Below are 20,858 nucleotides of genomic sequence, written 5' to 3' on the forward strand. Positions count from 1 at the left end.
CACAACACAATACAGTGAGCACTCAAATTGTTATTTATCATAGTTATCGGGTATTTAGTTCAAATTCCAATAATTGCTGCCCTGCCCTTGTTTCAGAAGCATATCAGCCCGTGGTTAGGTCTAAGGGATCCCGAGCTTAATACTCGATGGCTTCCTCGAAGGGTGGCCGCAAGGTTGGCTCCCAGTTACTTAAGGCTCCATGCCCCACCCTCCGAATGTCGCTAGGAGCACCAGTATCTCTTCCAACACTGGTTTCAGGTGCACTGTTTTACTGCCATCCATCCAGATTTATAGACCAGTCATCTAAATGTCCCCACGAAGTAAGAGCCCTTACCCTTCGCAAGTCCTGCACGACAACAAGCACCCCTTGAGAAGGAGGAAGCCAAAGGTGTGCGACTACTGCTGCCTTAGGAAGGTAAACTCCTCCCAGTGTTCCAGCTCGTTTCGTTAAAACAGGGGAGAAATTTCTACCACCCGCAAATAAGAAGTTGGTTTGTAGCTGAGGGCTTTATCTAGGTAAAATGCAACAGGGCGCGGCCCAAATGCAACTGGTGTATCATCCATAACGTCTCCTGTACGTTTGAAAGGCACAATCAAGACAACTCAACCGAGTGGGAGAGAAGGTATAACCTAATGCAGGGCTATCCTACAGTATCTGTATGCTTCGCCTGCTGACCGCTGTAGACTCCCGAGACATTCGCACGCACGACGTCGAATCGATGTGAATGCAGACACCATAGAAACTGATTCTAGCAAATTGTGTTTGTGGAGCCTCCCGTACACATGAAGCTCATTACTGATCAGGAAAGTGCAATGCGAGTCCACTTATGAGAATCTGAGCGACTACGCTGTGCCAGAGAGTGATTCTTCCGAAGCCGCCAATGGAAGTATTAACCCCGCTAACAATAGCTCTGACGACACGGGGTTCCTCTCAGAAACCAAGAGCCTCTGGAAAAGAGTTCTCTTGGCCACTTCTGGCAGAAAACCTTGCGTAAATATGCGAGCTAGACAGACCACAGTTTATAAGCAGCTTCAAACAAATGCGCTCAATCAGCCAGAAGAGCAGTTCACGAGGACACGGTCACAGTCTGACATAGGTCTTCCAGACAAGAGGGTCGTGGACGAGAGCCTTTGGATATACAGCAGCTCCCATATAAAATTTATTTTCCCCATTATCGAGACTACCATGTTCCAAGATACAATTGTCACTGCGTACAGTACGTTGGATGATGGCCGTCTCCTAGGGAAATCGAGTGCACAAGCCTGTGTGTTTGCTTTTCTCGCTTTTATTTCCGTGCTTCGTACACAGGTGGAGACAGTGCCTCTCGACAGTATACAGTATATGACTGCGGCACAAAGTCTCCTTCCGCGGATTCTACTCGAGACTGCCAGCGTGGAGGGACTACAATCTCTATGCATGCTGGTACGTGTTCTGCCTACTTTCTCCTCCTATTCATCGGATACGGTGCCGTGGTATATTCACATTTAACGTCCGGACAGGCATTCATTGAGCAGAAGTTGGGGGATGTCCAGGCTGCAATGTATTTCACTTCTCTCGCGGCGCGGCTTATATTTGGATTGCGTGCATATGTATTTTCCGAGCCAGACTTATCAACTGCTGGCTGGTCTGCTAGCACAAGGACATCGTCGGTACAACCACATTTGCGATCCCTCTTCTGGCTTTGCTTTGCCATCGACAAAGAGCTGTCCCTCCAAACTGGGGAGCCTCCTAGCATTAATGATGATGTGTGTGATCTCACGCTACCACCAAACTATATCGAACGTCTCTATGCCTCCGACCCATGCGTACAGTCTAGGCTTCCTTCCGATCTATTTGCCAGGCTACCTCCTTATCCTGTAGATTTGCGATTGAGCATAATCATGTCCAGAGTTAATAGTGCTCTATGTTCCAACAGGCGGGTCCAAGTTAATGATGCTACGATTATCAAACATGTTCGGGAGCTGGATGAGGAACTCGAACAATGGAGAATCTCACTACCACCACATTGGCAACCAACATTATCCTCTCCTAGTGACAATCCTAACATCAGTATGCATGCGCTTTTTTTGCAGCTAGTATATTACTTTATTTTGGCCCGTATTCACCTCGCCTCTAACCAATACAATGAATGGATGGTTGCCCATAGCGAAATGCCACAAGGAATCAGTTCCAGTTTGGCTCTATCTGTTGCCGCAAGCCGTTCGACGCTCCTTTGCCTTAAGGTGTATGAACATCTGCTCAGGGATGTGGCTTTATGGTACGTATATTACTATCCTAATCGTGCCGTATTTTTACCCCACGCTAACACATTATAGCAGGCCCATTCTGTGGTACATTTTGACTGCTCTCGGGGTACTCTACATCCATGTCCTGCGCAGGCCGCTTGACCCAGAGGCCGCTAGTGATGTCGACTTGCTCAAGAATATATCACTTATAATCCATAGGCTATTTATACAACAGAATCCTCTTAATCACCCTAGAGATACGGACATTCCGCACATTACTGGTCTTGCTATCGAGATCGCCCAACTGGCTTAGTGTCCCGGTGCGAAATGGCAAGATCGGCCTGCGTCTTGAGCGGCTATATGTTATTTATTACTTTCCATATTACCTCTATAAATGTTCCAGCGATATTCCAGTATGTTAGAGTCAGCTGCTTTTCAGGCGCCAGATTTTTGTGGGTATTAACCCTTCACAACACCCCGACCAACCCATGTTGCATTTATTGGGCGGGGAAACATGACTGTTGCATGATACAGAATCTTAAAAATGGTGCCTTAATGTTAATAGCTGTTACGTACGGCAAGCCATTACGTCCACTCCGCAACAATCAAATTTCTCGCTAAGTTCTCTTACCGCACCTTTAACCGCCTTCCTACTAAATCTAGCTGCATAAAGATAAAGTATATTATGAAGATGTATATCTACTGCGTACAGGTAGGTCTTTTTCTTCTGTTTATCTTTACACTACCAGGCATTATGGGTCGCAAATCCATTGATCTTGAGCCGTATAAGGCTGATATTCTTAATCTTTATGAAGCAGAAGAAACAGTTGATTTTATTCTTTCTTATCTTAAGGATATGCACAGTATTTAAATCAGCAAGCGTATATTAGAGGCTCGCCTTCAAACATGGGGTGCTTAAAAGCAAGACTGTACAAAACCTTGGATCCTCGCCTACATGCTCGTATTCAGGTGCTTTTCTTTCAGGTTGGACTAGAGGAAAAAGAGCTTCTTTATGCATTGCAAAGGAATGCTTTACAATAAGTCCCTGTACTCTTCGGAGAGTCCGCATAAAGCTTGGTCTTCTACGACGCGTACATGGTGCTTAATAGCAGCAACTTCAAACAGAGCAGGTTCTGCAAGCGCTTCTTCTTGAGGCAGAAAAAGGAATTATCCAGGGATATGGAAAAGAGCTTTTGCATCGATATATACGCAGTCAGGGTCATATAATTGCTCGGTACGAACCTTTTTTTTTAATAAGTATTATAGCTAATATTTTTTTTATTAGTGATCGTCTTTTTTCTATTTACCGTACAATCCTTCCTGATGCTATTGATCGTCGGAACAAAGATATGCAAAGACAACGAGGAGAATATATTGTACCAGGGCCAAACTGGATTTGGTCGGTGGATGGATATCTAAAGCTTGAGTTGTACGGGATTAAAATTTATACTGCAATTGATGCCTATTCTCGCTATATAATCTGGATTTACTGTGGGATTTCTGCTCGTACGGCAGTTACTGTTCTTCGACAGTATCTTAATACTGTTCAAACTATACAGATTCAGCCGAAGTTGATTTGATCAGATTATGGCTCGGAGATTAATCTTTTTAAAGCAGCACATATCCAACTTCAGCAAGCACATAATCCTACTATACAAGAGAATAATTGTTGGATCACCGGTGTAAAGGGGCGAAATGCCTTGCTATCTAATAACTAGATATACACAAAGAGGAATCGCTGAAAGGGAGAAAGGGAAGGGGAGGAAGTGTGCGTTCTCATACTACAAGGAGTCATGTGACTACGATAAGCGGACCAATCATATGTGTCAATCGCAGCGAAGGTGAAGCCGAGCAACATACAGGCGTAGCCCGTGACAACCGGATTAAGTACAGAGAATCAGAGAATAGAGGCCTGGTGGGGAAAGCTAAGTGAATCAGCTATGTACAAATAGAGAGTATGTTTTTATCCTTTTTTATAAGAATATACTAATGCTTATAGAATGCTCACCGTGCACTTAAAGAAAAAGGTCTTTTTACAAAGGATTCTATACCTGATTAGATTGCTTTGTACAGTATTTATATGCCTATTATTCGAGCAGAGGCATATAATTTTGTCCAAGTATGGAATGTCCATAGAATTCAACGCTAAACAAAACATCTAAATTCTGTTGCTGGCAAGCCGTACATGCTGTATCACTATCCGGATGAAGATATTTCTAATTATGGACTACCAGTGCAGAATGATACCGTACAGAGACTTCAAAGAGATGTCCAGGAATATGGTATGTTTTGCCTAGCTATACAAAACTTCTACTAATAGCATTTAGAGCTTGATTAATATCTTCCTGCAGAAACCTTGCAATTTTGTCGTACACAGCTTCGGGGATGGGCTTTGACCCTGAAAATATATTGCCAAATGGACTGGATGCCGATCCAATACCGTTTTGTACTGAATATCTGCAGCTACGTGAGGCTATCACCTTGCATATTAATATGCAGTCTGAGCCCGTACTGGGATTACTAAGTCGACCGGTTGGGGCGCTTGACTGGGAGCCTGACATGGCATAGCAAACAAAGTATCTTTTTTATATCTTGTACAGATTCCTATTCTCTCTGTTTCTCTTTTATCTGTACAGACTTATAATTCTCTTTGCAAATGCGGCCACCTTGGTCAAGGTTTGTGGCCTGACCGGTCAGTTATCTAGAAGGTGAAGCATGTCTTGATTGTGGCGCTTTACCTTATTTTAATTATTTAACTAATTCTCCTCCTTCCTGTACATCTCATGCATTATCTATCTCCCAACAATTCTCTTCTTATCCCCGTACATCACAGCGGCAGCCAGTATTTCAACTATTATCTAGACGGAGCAGACAGCAACATATCACCCGTCCAACCTCGTACAAAGCTACAGTGGCATATTATCGTCGGGTCATTAATATGGACGATCCAAGAGCATCGAAAACACTAAGTGAAATTGTTAGTATAAAGATTATAAGAAAATAGTCAATGCTAACAAAATAAGATAGGATTTAGATCCGAATTACTGCGCGTACGGTTGATAATATTAAAGAGTTTATCTCTGAAGATCTTTTACCTCGCATAATTAAACATCCTCTTTATAGAAAAGAGGAGGACGAGACATTTCGACTAGCTACCAAAATTAAAGGACGGGCACCAACGTTTATTAGCTATACACTATCTGGACGTCTAGCAATTGAGGACCTACTTACTTTGGTTTGAATATTGTACGGTCAATGGTGAGAGAGACTACTAAATCTTCTTGGTAATTAAGCGCTATCTTGCACCGTACAATAATAACATTCCTATTAAAAAAGAGGAAGAGAAGGTTAAGGTCAAAAAAGAAAAACAAAAAAAAAGGAGAAAGATCCTCTTTTTCTAAGAGAAAGCTCTGAACAGACTTTTACTTTACCTATCTCTTGAAAAAGATCTATTCAATCTTCATCACCAGGTAATTCGTTTTTTTGTACAGAAAAGGATTCGTCTCCAAGTGAGCTGGCTTACCGTACAAGAAAGAAGTATGCACTAGGTGAGAAGGATAAGGAGAGGATAAAGGAATATGGCCCTTTTTTTGAAAATAAGTGAGGTATTTGAATATATACAGCCTTAGGCAGAAAAAATATAGTGAATGTTTTGTACAGAATTGTAGAGACCCTCTAAATTCTCTTACCTTTCTACATAAATCCCACTACAATTACTACCTCTACCACCTTTACCCCCTTTTTACCCCCACCAGAATGTTGTACGTACATAAAACTTGGCGAGATGATTAAACTTAGCATAATAAGTGTTTCTTGTTGAGAATCTTGGGGAAGAAGCTATGTCGTGAGGTGCTAGGATAGCGGTGACTGGATAGTATATTGAAACTATCGGTGCGATCTAGTATCGCATGGTGAGTATGTTCTATCTTGGAGAGGAAGCGTAGATAAACGCTTCCTTATGTCTACGTGTCCTTTAGCCCCTTGCGTGCGATATATCAGATCCCTACGGAACTAGGATATACGAAGGTGCCTTAGGCATCCTGATTTCCAACATTTCTTTAAATTTTTATAATAATTAGACAAGATTTTGTTGGCTAATTTTAATGCTTTATATAGGTTTAATAATAACAACCGTCGCTGTGTCCCCCTCCCCTCCAGCTTTTACATTGGATGGCTGGTTTCACTATATGTACAAGAGCCTGCCTGCTGGACAGAATCCAGTCTTGCCAACAAGCCAGTCCAATCTCTTGGCCAACTACGTACATACTGATATAGGTCAGCAGCTGCTGGCCCTTCCAGGGCAAGACATTATATTTATCCGCGGCAGGATAACTCCTTGTTATCTTATGCAGCATCGTCCGTCGTATATTAATGCCTTGCTTATTCAATCCCGTGGGCGGACACTGCCAGTGCCTTGTGAGAGATGCCGCACTCCACAAGGTATGCGTCCGTTTACCGAATGTCGCCATGTACCAGGTGTATTCGGTAGTGCATGCGCCAACTGCAAATAGCCGGATCTGGCTGCCCGCTGTACTGTACGGGATGAGCTCTGGCGGTCCGTAGCATATCCACTGGATAGACTACAAGAGCGGGCTGTTGGCCTGGGTACTGGAGGAGAGCATCAGCAGGCAATCGGTTCCTCTTAGCAGCATCCAATTAATTTAGACGCTGAAGAAGGTGAACAGGAGAATCCGATTACTCTATTAGACAACGAGGAGGAGAAGGGAGGGAGGGGGATAAGAATCATCCTATTCTTCTTTAGGTAGGTATAATGATTTATATACATGCACAAGAATTAATACCAGCACCTGCACGCCTAGTTGTACAGGCCCTGTGTACAACACCTAAGCATGACTTGCACCTTTACGTGGTGCTTAGGACTAGTAGCCATTTATATGGTGAAACCAAGCAAGTCACATGGGATGGTTCTGCCGGCAGAAAATGAGAAATTATTTTTGTTGCGGAGTGGACGTAATGGCTTGCCGTAGTTACGGAAACACTATAATCCGCCCGACTTGGCGGTGCGGAGTAATCGATTCAACCCCTGAATCCTTTAGATAATTAGTTGAGCACCCAGATAGGAATGCAAGAGACTCAGTTGGTTGAGATACTATGATTCCTGGTGTTTCCACTGAATGACATCTACTTCCTAATTAGGCTAGTTGGCCTGTAGTTGATAGAATAGCTCCCTGCGCACCACTTCCCCTGAGTTCCACAACAATAGCAATTGGTTAAAAGCCCTGGTTCTTATGCACAGCGATCTTACAGAGAGCGCCAACATCAGAAACTAGGGCAACATCGCCAGCATTTACCAGAATTCCGATGAACTACTGGTGTCAGGAAAACTGATGGGTACGTAAAAAAAGGCGGGTGTGATCTGGAATTTAGCGGAAATAGAACACGAAGACGGAAAGCAATATATATTGTTGTACTTCAGAAGATTAATAATTTCTCGTCTGTAAACTTGGGGTTTATATGCAAGATGGAAATCAGATGGTTCTCAATAAATCTCATTTTGTACGGAATTTATTCTGCATATGAAGCTCTATAGGTTACCTGATCGAGCCTTAACGTTGCCGCCCATCTGCCGCCCGTTCCCGCCTGCCGCCCGATTTCAACGTTCTGCACCACCAACAAAAAATGAAGCTTTTGAGCTACATAGTATTAGTATATTAATTAGATATCCTAGTATAGTGTTTTTGAGGTTCTAAAGTTGCTACATTCAAATTTTAAGCATCGCGAAAGCGTTGTGGGAGGCGGATCTGCCGGCCTCGACGGTTTGTAGGCGTAGGGGTCTGTACAACCTCATCAAGCAGCGTAGGAGCGATATCTGCAGTATTTTGAACTGTAGAACGCTTAGCTGTCTTAGGCTTGCTCTTTTTAACAGATCTAAAGTCATTTTGAAGCTGTACAGAGGCCTCCTTAGCGATCCGCGCTTCCTCTTTCTTCCGCTGCTTTGCCTCCATCTCTTGCTGCTTTTTTACACGCTGAGTTTCTCGATTCTGCTTTCTCTCTTGAACTAAGCGCTGTTTCTCCTCCTTTTCCTGCTGACGGCGAAGCTTGTCTTGCTCTTTTGAAGCTTTAGCAAGCTCTATCTCACGATCCTTGGCTGCCTGAAGTTCCAGCGCTTGCTGAACTTTGTTAGGTGAGTAAAACACCGCATATCTATTTTCAGGAGCGCGAAGCTCAAAGAGTAAAGGCTTTCCTCGCTGCCGTTCTTGTTTCATTGACAAGGCGTTCTCGAGGCCGCTGCATTATTCTTAAGCAAGATATTCTCTGTACAGAGGTTACGCATCGTAGCAATAAGCTTCTGGGTGTTCTTATTAAGTACATTAGCAACAGCTTGCTCTAGCTTGTTTCAATGCGTTGCCAGTCATTGCAGCTAAGATAGAGCGGGTTGAAGAGCTGGTGATGGCCTCACTTCCTCTTTTTGAAATCGCTAAAACAATCTCCGGGTTCCATGGTCTAACCGCAAGATTTCCATGCAGATTCAATATTTTTTGGTGAAAAGCTCTTTCCCAACTGGGAAAGAACAGGCGGAAGAAATCCCGCTTGCTAGCTGCAGAACCTTGAGATTCATATAAAAATGCCTCCAGATTGTCACTGTATGTCCGGGCAAGCGGTGCAAAGATACTGACATCAAGAGGCTGCAGCGTATGCGTAGAATGAGGTGGATAGGTCATTACAAAGATCTTGTTGTCCATGCAGTAATTAAGAAAGCGTGTATTGACATGAGAACCATGGCCATCAAGTACTAAAAGCCTCCAGCGCCGCCGCGCTTTACTTTTAGTCTCTCTATCAAAGATATTCGTAAGCCATGCGTATCCTAGATCGTCATTTGTCCAACCAGATGGTGATGATGCAAAAAAACAGTGGTGTTTCTCTATTTGAAGTCTTGTACCCAGGAATCTTGAATATTGCCTGAAGCAGCTTGATATATCAATCCCGGGGTCAGCGAGGTCTTGTCAGCGCAAATACAGGCTATACAAGTAATCCATTCTCTAGAGCCATCTTGTAGGCGTCTCTTGGAGCCATCTAGCTCAAATTGGCGACGTGAAAAGATTCTTTTGCCTTTCTGCAAGATTCCAATAAGAAAGCCTTTTTCATCCATATTGTACATATTGTGACGAACTCACCATGTAGCCTCTTTGCATTGTTTGTATCTAGCTTTGTTTATCTCCCCGCATAGTCCCCTCACCACCTTTCTTCCTCCTCCCCACGCTTGAAATTTTCGTTAGATAGCACCAATTTCATCGAGTTGCTTGGCCGTCACACATATTTTCCGGCTGAATTTGATATTGTGCAATTTTTTGAGCTAGCATCTTGAAATATTTGTCATATTTAGCTGCAGAATCGGCGCGGAGGCGTGCCTTATCCATGCTTGATGTCATATTGCTGTCAATATCATCCTTATATCGCTTCAGAAATCGCTCCGGCCAGTGGTTTCCCGGCTTCTTTCCTGTAATATCCTTTGCAAAATTTCGTAGCATTTCATGTGAGATATAAAGGCCTCGCTCTGTCAATTCATTGATATATTTAATAAGAGCTTTGGCCTGCTGGTTGTTGAGTAGTTTCTGGTCCTCATATTGCTGCTTCCTTGACTGCTGTTTTCCTTGATGTCTTCGCAGTGTATGTCAGTCAATATCAAACTCTTTCGCAACTTTAGTATAATTGATCGTTTCTCCAGGTTCCAACGAATTGATTGCTTCTATTGCCGCTTCAATTGGATCCATATTCGTTGATATATGAGGTGTTGAAAACATGAAGTCTAAAAGTCGGTGAGTAAGTGTCAGAATAAAGCTAGTCCATATTGGGACATCATGTGAATATATATACCCAATACTCCTCATAGAGGGGTTGGGCAGAATATCCTTCTGAATACATTCAATTCTCACCTCCGTACCAATATCCCACATAATCAGACAGTAAGAGCAATCGGGCGGCAGGCGGGAACGGGCGGCAGATGGGCGGCAACGTTAATTCAAACCAATTGAGCTTGAACGTAGATCACGGGGTCATGCAACGCACCGCGTAATGCAACAAACTACCACCTTTCAACGCCGTTGTAACTCAAAGATTAATTGTCGTATTCTCATTTAAAACCCGAGGGCTTATATAAAAGGTGAACACTGGATTAATTTCCAATCAATCAGGTTCTAGAATCTATTTCATGTATGAAGCTCTTCTACAGATCCGGTCTTGATTCACAACATTCCCCCTCAGGATTACTATGCTCGCATTGTGATGATCCTATACACCTTGGTAAAATGGATAGATTATATCTAAGGTGGCGATCTAACGAAACATCAAACGTAGAGAAGAAAGAAAGAAAGAAAGAATTCTATCGTACCGGAAATGTGGGAAATCTCTACATTGTGCGATCAACAGTGAATAAAGCAGACTTGGTGCCTCAGGCAGGGTTCGACCTAAGCCCTGACATCTAGTTGCTCAGAGTCTTTGAATGTATTTATACACACCTCTAAAAAAGCTCTTGAAAGGACCCACCTGTTACATGCATGTAAGTGAAAAAGACAAAAACTTATTTAAGCTATCTTAGATAAGTAGAGCTGGGAATATCTGCAGATAACAGATAACCTGCGGATATTTGCCGAGCTCTATTCCAGCTTCCGCTATCGCCTGTGAGATGCCCAGACTACGATAACATGTAAGGGTTCAACCGTAGAAGATATTGATTGATATTAGAAAGAAAACTAAGCACGAAGAGAGGAAGGAGGAAATCCTTCAGAGATCAACTCCGTCCACGTATATGTGTGTGGGTCCCGTGACCTTGGTCATGGGGTCAGGACCGTAGGTCCACCACCTCATCGGCCATACACTAAAATTGTGGAGTTCATGCTATGTATGTGGGACAGAAAGACATCCTAGCAGAGAAAGAATCCAATCCCGAGACTGCTGTAAACATCTGGAACATTTGGCAGAGATGAATTCTTGGTATGGTTACTCACGGAGTCACAATTTAAGGGGCTGGATTATGGGCCAGGCTCTGGGACTCGTGACAATATAAAAATAGTCATATACTATTTAACCAATTGTATTTATAATATATCTACTATACACAAGTGGTTAGGGCAGTCTGAGTGCGGGGGCTATGTAATAACGCTTGTGTGGGGCTGCTAGAAACAATTCCCGAAGCTGTTTAAGGAGAGGAAGGACTGAAGTGGATCCTAGTAACAAGACCTCGCAATATTGCTTTTTGGGTTACCCAGAAATCCGCCAAGAATCCAAAGCCTAATAAATTACGGTAATGCATATGAAATTCTGAAAGTTTAATGTGAAGATTTATAATAACTAGGTGTATATATTACCGTATTAGTGCCGCACCCCCCCGCCTCCGAATATTTATTTTTTTTGGCGGGTTTTGGGTCGGGTTGCCGAAACCCAACCCGCGATTTGGCGACGTCTAGGCCCCGGCTCGGGAGAGATGGCAAAATATCATGTTTCATTGTTTCGTCGAAGGTCGAGACCACAGATTACCAAGCCGAATTAAACATGCTCTGCTCAGGCTCAGGCCTGCTGAGGCCTAGAAGGGATGGAAAGAAATTTTAGACACTGGATGCTGCACCGTGCCAGGGCCTAGTGTGAGGACCTAAGTCCGACTGCATAGTAGTGCTGAGCTTTACCACTACGCCACAGCCAAAAAGACGCAAATCGATGACTGAACGGTCATCAAGCTCAGCGTACAGAATGGATGGAGGATGGATGGATGGATTTCTTACCCTGACCTCTCGCCAAAGCGATATGCAGGCTACCTCAACTATGTATATCCCTGTATGTACATGTAGAGTGCACGACTTCCTAAAAAACGAACTTAGAGCCTTGTCAAGGCCTGTCGTGGCCTAATTGCCGTTCCCATTGTTAGGCTGCCCTCGTGGCGCGCGACTTCAGAACCGCTGTGACACCTCTGCGAAGTCCAAGACGGCCTTGACAGTCCGGGCCCGTGAGACGGTTGTCTGGTTTACATTTCTTACCTTTTTTTAAGCCTCCCAGGAGATTCGACGTGCAATTAAACGCGTCCCCAACTTCTCTCCTCAACTCCCTTCGCAATTCCCTTAATTTAGGGCAGTCCACCAGCATATGGGTAACCGTCTCTTGCGCGCCGCACGCGCAGTGATTGTTGCCACGAAATTGATGAGCCTTGGCGTCGGTGGACAACCAGCTGTGGCCCGTTCGTAGCTGCATTAGCAGGTATGCACGTTTCCTCGGTAGGTTCCCATATAGTCTTCTAGTGTAGGTGGCTGGGAATGTGTTGTCGATTCTCCGTAGGTGACTACCCTTGGCTGTAGATGTCCATTCTTGCTCCCACTGAGCGAGGGTCTTGCTTCGGATAAACTCCTTCCTCCTTGTAAGCAGGGGACGGAAGGGGTGCGTTTTGCCTGAGTGTGCAGTGTTTTTGGCCAGTTGATCTGCTGCGTTGTTCACTATATTTTTACAGTGCCCCGGTAGCCATTGCAGGCGGAGTACAATATTCCGGGCTTGAACCTCTGCCGCTTCATGGAGGATCGCATGGATAACTTATTGGCCTGATTGGTTTCCTGGGTTTTGGATTGCTTGCAAGGCGGATTTGCTGTCACAGAGGATCGTTGCTGTTGTTATTCCGCCACCTGCTCTGGGGCAGCTATGGGCGAGCTTGAATACCTAGCTGATAGCGCGAAAAATGCCTATTAACTCTGCTACATGGACTAACCATCGGTCCATCGGTCCTACCTGGACCTGTTGGATTCTATAATCTCGAGATTGTCTCGAGTGCTACGACGGCGGCTCCCTGGTAACCTTCACGCCCCGAGGCATCCGAGTAGACGATCAGGTCGGATGTGGCCCTAACAGTCTCAGCACGTTCTCTCGCGTCTCCCAGTCTGACTCGACCTAATTTCCGTGAAAGACTCGGCTCGCCACGGTGGCGCGGTGTTGGGTCGATTCTCCAGTGTTAGTCTTTCTAGATTCAGTCTTAGTGCTTCCGCTAGTGGGAAGCAAGCGTATGACCCAGGTTATTCTTTTCGGCTCGTGATAGCGCACTCCAGATAGGTGGTCACGTGGAGAGTATGAGTCTTGCGATAGTTTCTGGGCTCGTTGGCGCGACGAGTGCGTGGGAAGACGTGTCTTCACTCTAGAGTTGTAGTGCCACTGTCTAAATGCGACAGGATGCGAATATAGGTCCTCTGGATTGTTTAGTGTCGAAGGTGGGTTTTGTCCCGGAGTGGGTTGTGCCAGACTGTACCATAGTCCACGGCCGGGTGACACAGGCTTGGTAGACTGTCGCATCTCTCTGGGCGCAGATGCGTAGCCCGCTTAACGATGGTCACTTTGGTTGCCTGTTTAAAGCTTGCTGGACTGTTCTTTCCACCTAGCTCCTGGTCGAAGATCACGCCTAGCAGCTTAGCTTTGGTAGGGTTGGATAATTTCCACTTATAACTACCTGTCCCTGGAGCTGTTCGCCCTTTTCCTAGTGAGTGGATAGTTCGGTCTTCTGCTGCGAAGCAGGACCCGGTTCGTGGGCCCATGTTCAAGCGGGGGATATCTTCCGACTGAATCTTGGCTAGGTTCTCTTCGGCTGAGCGGCCTACTCGCCAGTGGAAGTAATCGTCAGTAAAGGCTGATGCGCCACCGTGAAATGTGATGGGTTGGTCGACCAGGTCAGAGTTAAAGAAAGCGGACAGAATAGGGGAGAGGGGTGAGCCTTGTGCTAATCCAGCATTTGCCAGTGGTGTTACCTCTGTGCGGAAGTCGTCGAACCCTATGCTTGCGTGGCGGTCGCTCATAAAGCTCGCGATCCACTTTCGTGCCACCGCTGGTATCCTTCTTGCCTGGAGGCGGACGTCCAGGCTAACTTTGTTGACTCTGTTGAAGGCTCCTTTTAGGTCGAACGCGATAAGCGTCACAACCTTGCATTTATACCACGCTCGGTCAATTGCATTGGCAAGAACTAGCAGGGCCTATTCAGTTGTTCTGCCTGGTCGTCCGAATTGCGTGTCTGGTAGCAGACCATGTTTTTCGGCGAGATACGATAGTCGTCGAGCCATAACAGCTTTAAGTAGTTTGCCAAGTGTGTTAAGGAGTGAAATCGGGTAATAGGCTCTGGGAATTGAATAGTCTGGTTTTCCAGGTTTCCGCAGCACCACGATCTTCGCACTCCGCCATCGCTTTGGGTGGTATCCTAGGTTGATGGACGTGGTGAAAATTTTGGTAATAATCTTCTTAAAAAACTTCCAAAGGTGCTTCCATACGAGCGTTGGTAGGCCGTCCTCGCCAGGTGCTGTAGAGCCTTTTGCGGGGTTGAGGGATCGTTGGATCTCTAGCTCGGTAATAGGTTGTCACGGGAGTTCCAGAGATGGCTGGTTTAGCGGATCCTTGTGGGGTTCGTCCATCTTCGGGAAGAAAGCGTCTAGGAAAGCCTGCGCCTTGTCTTTATTCTCTGTGAGCTGGTCTGTATCCACGTGCAAGGTCGAGATGCTCCCCCAGGCCTCTCGTGGTTTCATGCATGTGGCCGCTTTCCAGAGCTTCCCTTCCCCGGTTTTGTCCAGGAACTGATTCCAATGTAATGCTTTGGCTTTCTTAATTATTCGAGTCCATGCGCGTCATTTTTGTTGCACCTCGTAAAGAGGGACGCTGAGCGAGCATGCTTTTGCCCGAGCTCTGCACAGCTCTCTTGCCACTTCCGGCGTGATTATTAACCTCGGTCTGTGGATTTTAGATCTGGCGTGAACCAGCGCTTGGAATATGGTGTTGGTGTAGGTTAGGGGTTGTCTTCCCTGCCGCTGCGTTCTTCGTGAACCTTTCCACTACCTTGTCTAGCGCCGGTCTGGTTTTCACCTCTTTCCACGACCCATCTGTTGAAGCACCTCACTAGCGATCTCCCCAGTCTGCGCGGTTAAAGGCCTTCTTCGCCTTTCGAGGTTACGCTGGGTCTAGGTTCATCCAATAGTGGCACGGTATCTGACCGTAGTTGTCGTGGTAGAGTGGCACTTGATAGTAGATCTGGCCGGTTTGTTACGTCTGGTCGATGGTGGAGTCCTCCCTGGTGCTGAGAGACCAGAAGGTTGCCGTTCCTCGGGGGACAGCCGTGTAGGCTGTTCGCCTGGAAAAAATTAATTAATTCGCTTGCGTCCTCAGTAAACTGCGGCTGAATGTGGTTCCCCCCAGTCGGGTGGTGCGGTTAAAGTCTCCCGCGAGACTACGCTCGTTGATCTATAATTGTCCCGGAGAGAGTGGTTATTGTGTTCTGGATTGCGTAGTGCTGTTGCGCCCTTGTTGGGGTAATATGGGACGGGTGGAGTAAACTGAAAAGAGAAGCATCTGGGAGTCTGCCATCCAGATTTTGATTGCGGTTAAGTCGGGTGGTCGCAGGGATCTGCCGATGTGAGAGGTGGATTTCATTAACATAGAAGGTACGAAACCGAACTGCGTCAGTCTGATGGTCGGTGATATAGGCGCCAGGCGCTGTGATTACATGTGTTTATAGGTAGTATAGACGGTTCCTGGATTAAGAGATATCCAGGTTTTGGCTTTGGTGGTCGTTGATGAGTGCTTCCATCCTAGGTCCTGATTTATAATATTCAACTGTAGTATGCGTAGGTTCGTCTCTAACATTAATAGGGGTTGGAAGTGCGGGGTTGGGCACTGTCGATCCCGTTGGGTGTTCCCTGCATCGAGCATCGGGCTCTAACCCCTGGGGGGCATCTTGCCGCTCGTGTTGGCCGGCACAGTGTCCACACCGTGGTGTTTCCTTGCACGACCATGCTAGGTGTCCGAAACGTTGGCACTAGAAGTATCTCTTTTTCTTGATCTCTCGGCGCTCCACGCTGCCAACGTACCTCTGGCCGACTAGGAGGCCATTATTTAAGATATATTCGGCTCCTTCCGCAGTGTCGAACCAGATACCGAGCGATGCAAATTTCCCTAACGTCTTGTCCTTCTGCTTAAGCCATGCCACCTCTTCGATCTGGAAGCCATGTTCCACCAGATTGTTTCCTTCTATGATTTTCTCAATCGCCTGAGCGCTTGCATTCTCCAATTCGAAATCCTCTGTTGGGGTGCGGTGGACAACGACGCTGAACCTGGTTTCACTATTTTCGTACTGTTCCCTAGTTCGTTCAGCCATCCCGTATTATGGCGAGCCGCTTCGGCCGACACCTGATGTCCGAGTAAAAGAGTGAGTATATGTGCGACGGATTATCGGTGGCTATTGTTTGAAACGAATAACATAACCCGTCTTGGTAGTCCCAATGCCTGCGACCTCGGCGTCTTGCGTGGCGGTGTTTAGCAGCGCAGTGCGGATGTAGGTGTTGGCAGCATCAGTGGAGAGATACACCCGAAGGTGTTTCCGTCACTATTATCGTTATCTCTTGGGTCCACAAAAGATCTTTGGGTGCTGATTCAGACGCAATTCTGTTCTTTCTCGGGTCGTTGGTGGCTTGGCTGGAGGGAGCTATTGTTGGCGGTGGCCGCCACCTCAGCCCATGGCCTGGCTGGGGCCACCGGCGTCAGGGTTTCAATTTGCTCTCTCAGAGCTCTAATTTCGTCACGGAGCTTTCCATTCTGATCGTGGAGGATATTCTGATCGTGCTTGACCTCTAGGATTTCCACCTTGGTGGATTCGATAAGTCTGGATTGGTGATTGATAATATCTTTCAGGGTGCTGACGAGTCTCTACACCTCTCGGGTATTAACCCGACCCGTGCTTTCTGATGGCGTGAAGGTGTCACCGCTCCGTGTTTTTTTGGGGGACTCAGGAAGTGGTTCGATTGGAACCCGAGGCTGGAAGTTCTCGGCTGAGAAGCTGGCGTTGGTATCATGGGTGTGGTGGGATGGGGTTCGGGTCCTCCCATGGGTGGGTCCGCCATCGGTCCGGGTTGGTCCCGCTCGGTACACAATTTCGACAATTTTATATCGTAGGGAAACTCGACAATCACCCGACAATCAGGCGCCGTTCTATTCTATCTGGGTCTGTCGTGGTTATTGAATCGTACAGTAGAGTGAATCTCTCCGCGAGGCGCAATTCTCTTCAATTCAGGGGGCTCGGGCGAGCTAACTAGTTATCTAGATGGGTGACTAAGTGAGGCCACGTGACCATACCGAATATAGTAGGTCCCTAACACCCACCCACGGCCATATCATTTGGCAGATATCCGTCACAGTGCCTGCTCATGACTTTTGAAATACACGTCCGCCTCTGAACAGTTTCTCCTGGAACTTTTCAAGAATTTTGAATTGGCTCTCTTTCTCAACGTGGTTCTTCTTGAAGAGGTCTTCTGTTAACCTTTCTAACCCACTCTTAGCGTTGACTTCGATCTGGATTGCACTAATCATTGTTCCTGTCCTTCCATGCCCAAAGCCACACCAGACAAGTGTAGCTCATGATTATTGTATTCAGCCACCCCTGTACGTAAATCATCAAGTGTAGGAGGATGGAAGTCCTTAACAGGAAGATGGGTATAACTATTCCCCGTTCTTCAGGAGGTCTCCTCCGCTTTGACAAACGTTCGAATTTAGGCTAATAATGTTATCAAGCCATTTTCCTTGAGGAAATCGCTTGCCGGAGCTCAATTCCTGCGTCCCGTCTTTTCTAGCTCATCAATGTAGCTCGGTGCGAGGAGCGGGCGAGTAGTGGTTTGGGTCGGTATGTTCCCACAATAAACCGATGAAAGCAACCTTCTCAGCAGGCTACTTATAGAAGTTCAGTGGGGTTTTGGTGTTCTCTAGCCATCTCCAGTGGGGTTGAAGCCGTGTTCTCTACCATCTCCAGTGGGTTTTGTCCGTGTTCCTGGCCATCTCCGTGGGTTGTTGCCGTGTTCTCGTAGCCATCTCCGTGGGTTTGTTCTGCCCTGGGGCTTGCCAGATGTCTCTGACCCGTCTCTGCTTCTTATTCATGCGCCTGGTCCTTCTCTCCTTCCTGTTTCGGCGTGCCTGGCTCCGGTTAGCACCTTCTCCGGGAGCTTCTTCGCCGAGCATTTTCGCCCGTGCAGACCAAGACACAACGGTCCACGTCGGCAAAGCTTCTTGGCTTCTCCACTCTCATAATTCTTTGTCCGCAGCCTTAGATGCTTGTCAGCTTTAACTGCTTGCTCAAAGCTTTGGCTTCTATTCGGTCCTTTGGCTGAGTTAGCGGCAGCTCTGCGCATTGCTGCAGATCTCTTTATCTGCATTTGCGATTGCTTAATTTCGGCCAGGCTCATCTTCCTGAATATGGCTAACTTCTGCAGTCTGGCTGCTTTTCTGCGAATTTATGCCTTCTTCGGCAGCCTTGGCAGCTTCAGCAAACTCTCCCACTCCTGGAATGGCCAACAGAAATCGAGAATGGTTGGGTGCTCTATTGTATCGATGCCTAGGGCCAATAAAAATCCAAGGGATTTTGAGCCGGATGCCTATGCCGTCATCGGCACAAGTTTGCAGGAATCCCTTATAGACTTGGGCACCAATGCTCGTAGGTCCAACCCTCTGCCTTCCCGACTGTTTTAACCACAGCCTACACTGGAATGTCTTCCACGTGTGTTCAGGAACTTCCATCCTTCTCGTATACTGGGTAGTTTAAGAATTGGTTATTTCGCTCCGATTCTTAGAAAGATTTGAACCAGTCTCATCCGATACCTTATAATTCTTTGACCATTGCGTGTAAACCGGCATTAACGTCTCGACACCCCTTCACAGGTGTTGCCCTTGGCTAAGTCATTATTCCCTGTAGAAACGTCTTTACCGTTTCTTCCACGACCTCGAACGGTGCTTCTATGACATCGAGGAACTCCTATTTCAGTTAACCAGGGGTCTCTATCAAAGTATAATCCCGGATAAACCTCACCTTAAGCGGGTTAGCCGTCTCTTTAGAATCCTTCTTTATTTCTTCTTCTCTTAATTCCTCATTTGTCCACCAAGAAGCATCTGGGACTGGGCAATCGGCAGGGAGATCAATAGCAATCCCTTTACCTTTGTAGTATGGGTTAACAGCGACCTTAGAAGTAGAACGTTTTTCTGGGCTTCCATGTGGCACTTCCTGCTCAATATATAGTAAGGATTTTATGTACAATAGGTCACTGAGTAATTTGGTCCTTACCGGTACAGCTGTATCTGTATACAACATACTAGCTACAGCAGGTTCATACGATAAGAGTCCAGTGGACTCCGTCAGTCGTGCATCTTCTGGGGGGGGATGAGGAGCGGCGGCAGTAATCTGGACCGCCAGCGCGAGGAGTGCAGCTTGGATTCCAACAAAAGGCTTCATGGTTGAATTGTAAAACCAAATACAATGTCGACGCCAATGAAACTAGTAGATTAACGATTCAGCTAACGATTCAGCGGGGTTGTGCCGAGCCAAAGACTGAATTAACAGATAGACGAACCTGATCCTATCATCCGGAGGTTTAGGGGTTTTTTATACGCAGATGAGGAATCTACTTTTAATAGAATACATTTGGATGTTACGTAATGCTCTTGGCGTCCATTATACTCCTGGTCCTTGGAAAATTCTGGCGATTCTGGGCCCACCAGATATTAACAGCCAAGGCCGATAGATGCGTGCATTAAGGTAAAATTTGTAAACAAATATTACACTCAAATACTCACACACACCAATACAATTAATTTGAATTGCCGTGAAGACATCGCTAAGGCTAATTAAACGCAGACCAAGATGGATAATGTTTTATTCGTCTCACTTGGATTTCAGATCTCATGTCTATCTATATGTAGTTGTCATAACATTTGTGCCAAGACCAATTAAACGCAGACCAAGGCAGATAATGTTTTATTCGTCTCACTTGGATTTCAGATCTCATGTCTGTCGATGTAGTTGTCATAACATTTGTGCCAAGGCCAATTAAACGCAGACTAAGACAGATACTATTTTATTCGTCTTAGATTTTGGATCTTACGCCTATATAGTTATCATAAATTTGTACCAAGGCTAATGAAACCAAGAGTCAAGCTAAATTTAAAGTGGAGTTATGTGATTTATACATTTTATACCCTCACCCCAACTATGTTGTGTACACAGTCCTGTGGAGCAGTCCCAAAGTTTCCCAAGCCCTTGGCCAAGCATGGTCTTCACCCAGCTTGTTTACTTGCCAAATAATACAGAACGTTCTGGACTGCCACGATTGTTGTGATAACTTAGCACCCAGGCTACAGTAATAGTATGTAATTGTTAAGATGTTTGCTCCCTATGGAGTACTACTTGGCAAGTTACAGGTATCTCGCGGCTCCACAGTGGTGGCCTGGCCAAATATTTGTAGCGGTTATTCCGTAGACCTGAGGCTTTAGGGAATAATAGGTGGATAACCAAGTTTACAGTTCTTTTGCAATGCAGAAGGGGCACAGAAAGGAATATAAATATAACCCGCTCTGTAGTACAGTAGAAAATTATCATGCCTTTCTAGACAGAAGTCACCTAGAGCAGAAGTGCCTTGCGTCTTTTAATTCTAGACTTTACAACTTCTCCTCCACCACGTGGGAGTTCAAAATGAAGCCTCTACATTTCGTTCTCTGTAAGAGCCTTTCGTTTAAAAGAATAATTACTGGTATTCAAGGCTAACTGGCCTAAAAAGGGATCTTGTCCCTTGCCATGGTGTCAGCCCAAGATAAAGCCCCAATGCAAATGGACGTACAACGGGATGCTTTTAAAATAT

At 45.9% G+C, this 20,858-nt stretch overlaps 3 protein-coding genes across 3 annotated transcripts; 1 reads left to right on the plus strand and 2 right to left on the minus strand.

The window, feature by feature from the left end:
• Positions 1-1,186: 1,186 nt before the first annotated feature.
• Positions 1,187-2,539, plus strand: ATNIH1004_005377 (fungal specific transcription factor domain-containing protein; the record flags this gene model as incomplete). The annotated part of the gene is made up of 3 exons (XM_033570031.1): positions 1,187-1,423; positions 1,501-2,258; positions 2,320-2,539. The coding sequence occupies 3 exons, from the start codon at positions 1,187-1,189 to the stop codon at positions 2,537-2,539; spliced, it is 1,215 nt and encodes a 404-aa protein (XP_033426063.1).
• A 5,416-nt stretch (positions 2,540-7,955) lies between these two features.
• Positions 7,956-8,453, minus strand: ATNIH1004_005378 (uncharacterized protein; the record flags this gene model as incomplete). The annotated part of the gene is made up of 1 exon (XM_033570032.1): positions 7,956-8,453. The coding sequence occupies one exon, from the start codon at positions 8,451-8,453 to the stop codon at positions 7,956-7,958; it is 498 nt and encodes a 165-aa protein (XP_033426064.1).
• A 10,448-nt stretch (positions 8,454-18,901) lies between these two features.
• Positions 18,902-19,456, minus strand: ATNIH1004_005379 (uncharacterized protein; the record flags this gene model as incomplete). The annotated part of the gene is made up of 3 exons (XM_033570033.1): positions 18,902-18,982; positions 19,037-19,161; positions 19,318-19,456. The coding sequence occupies 3 exons, from the start codon at positions 19,454-19,456 to the stop codon at positions 18,902-18,904; spliced, it is 345 nt and encodes a 114-aa protein (XP_033426065.1).
• Positions 19,457-20,858: the final 1,402 nt, after the last annotated feature.

This window comes from Aspergillus tanneri (genome assembly GCF_003426965.1).
Source record: "Aspergillus tanneri strain NIH1004 chromosome Unknown AapTan_4_pilon_pilon_pilon, whole genome shotgun sequence".
NCBI lineage: Eukaryota > Fungi > Ascomycota > Eurotiomycetes > Eurotiales > Aspergillaceae > Aspergillus > Aspergillus tanneri.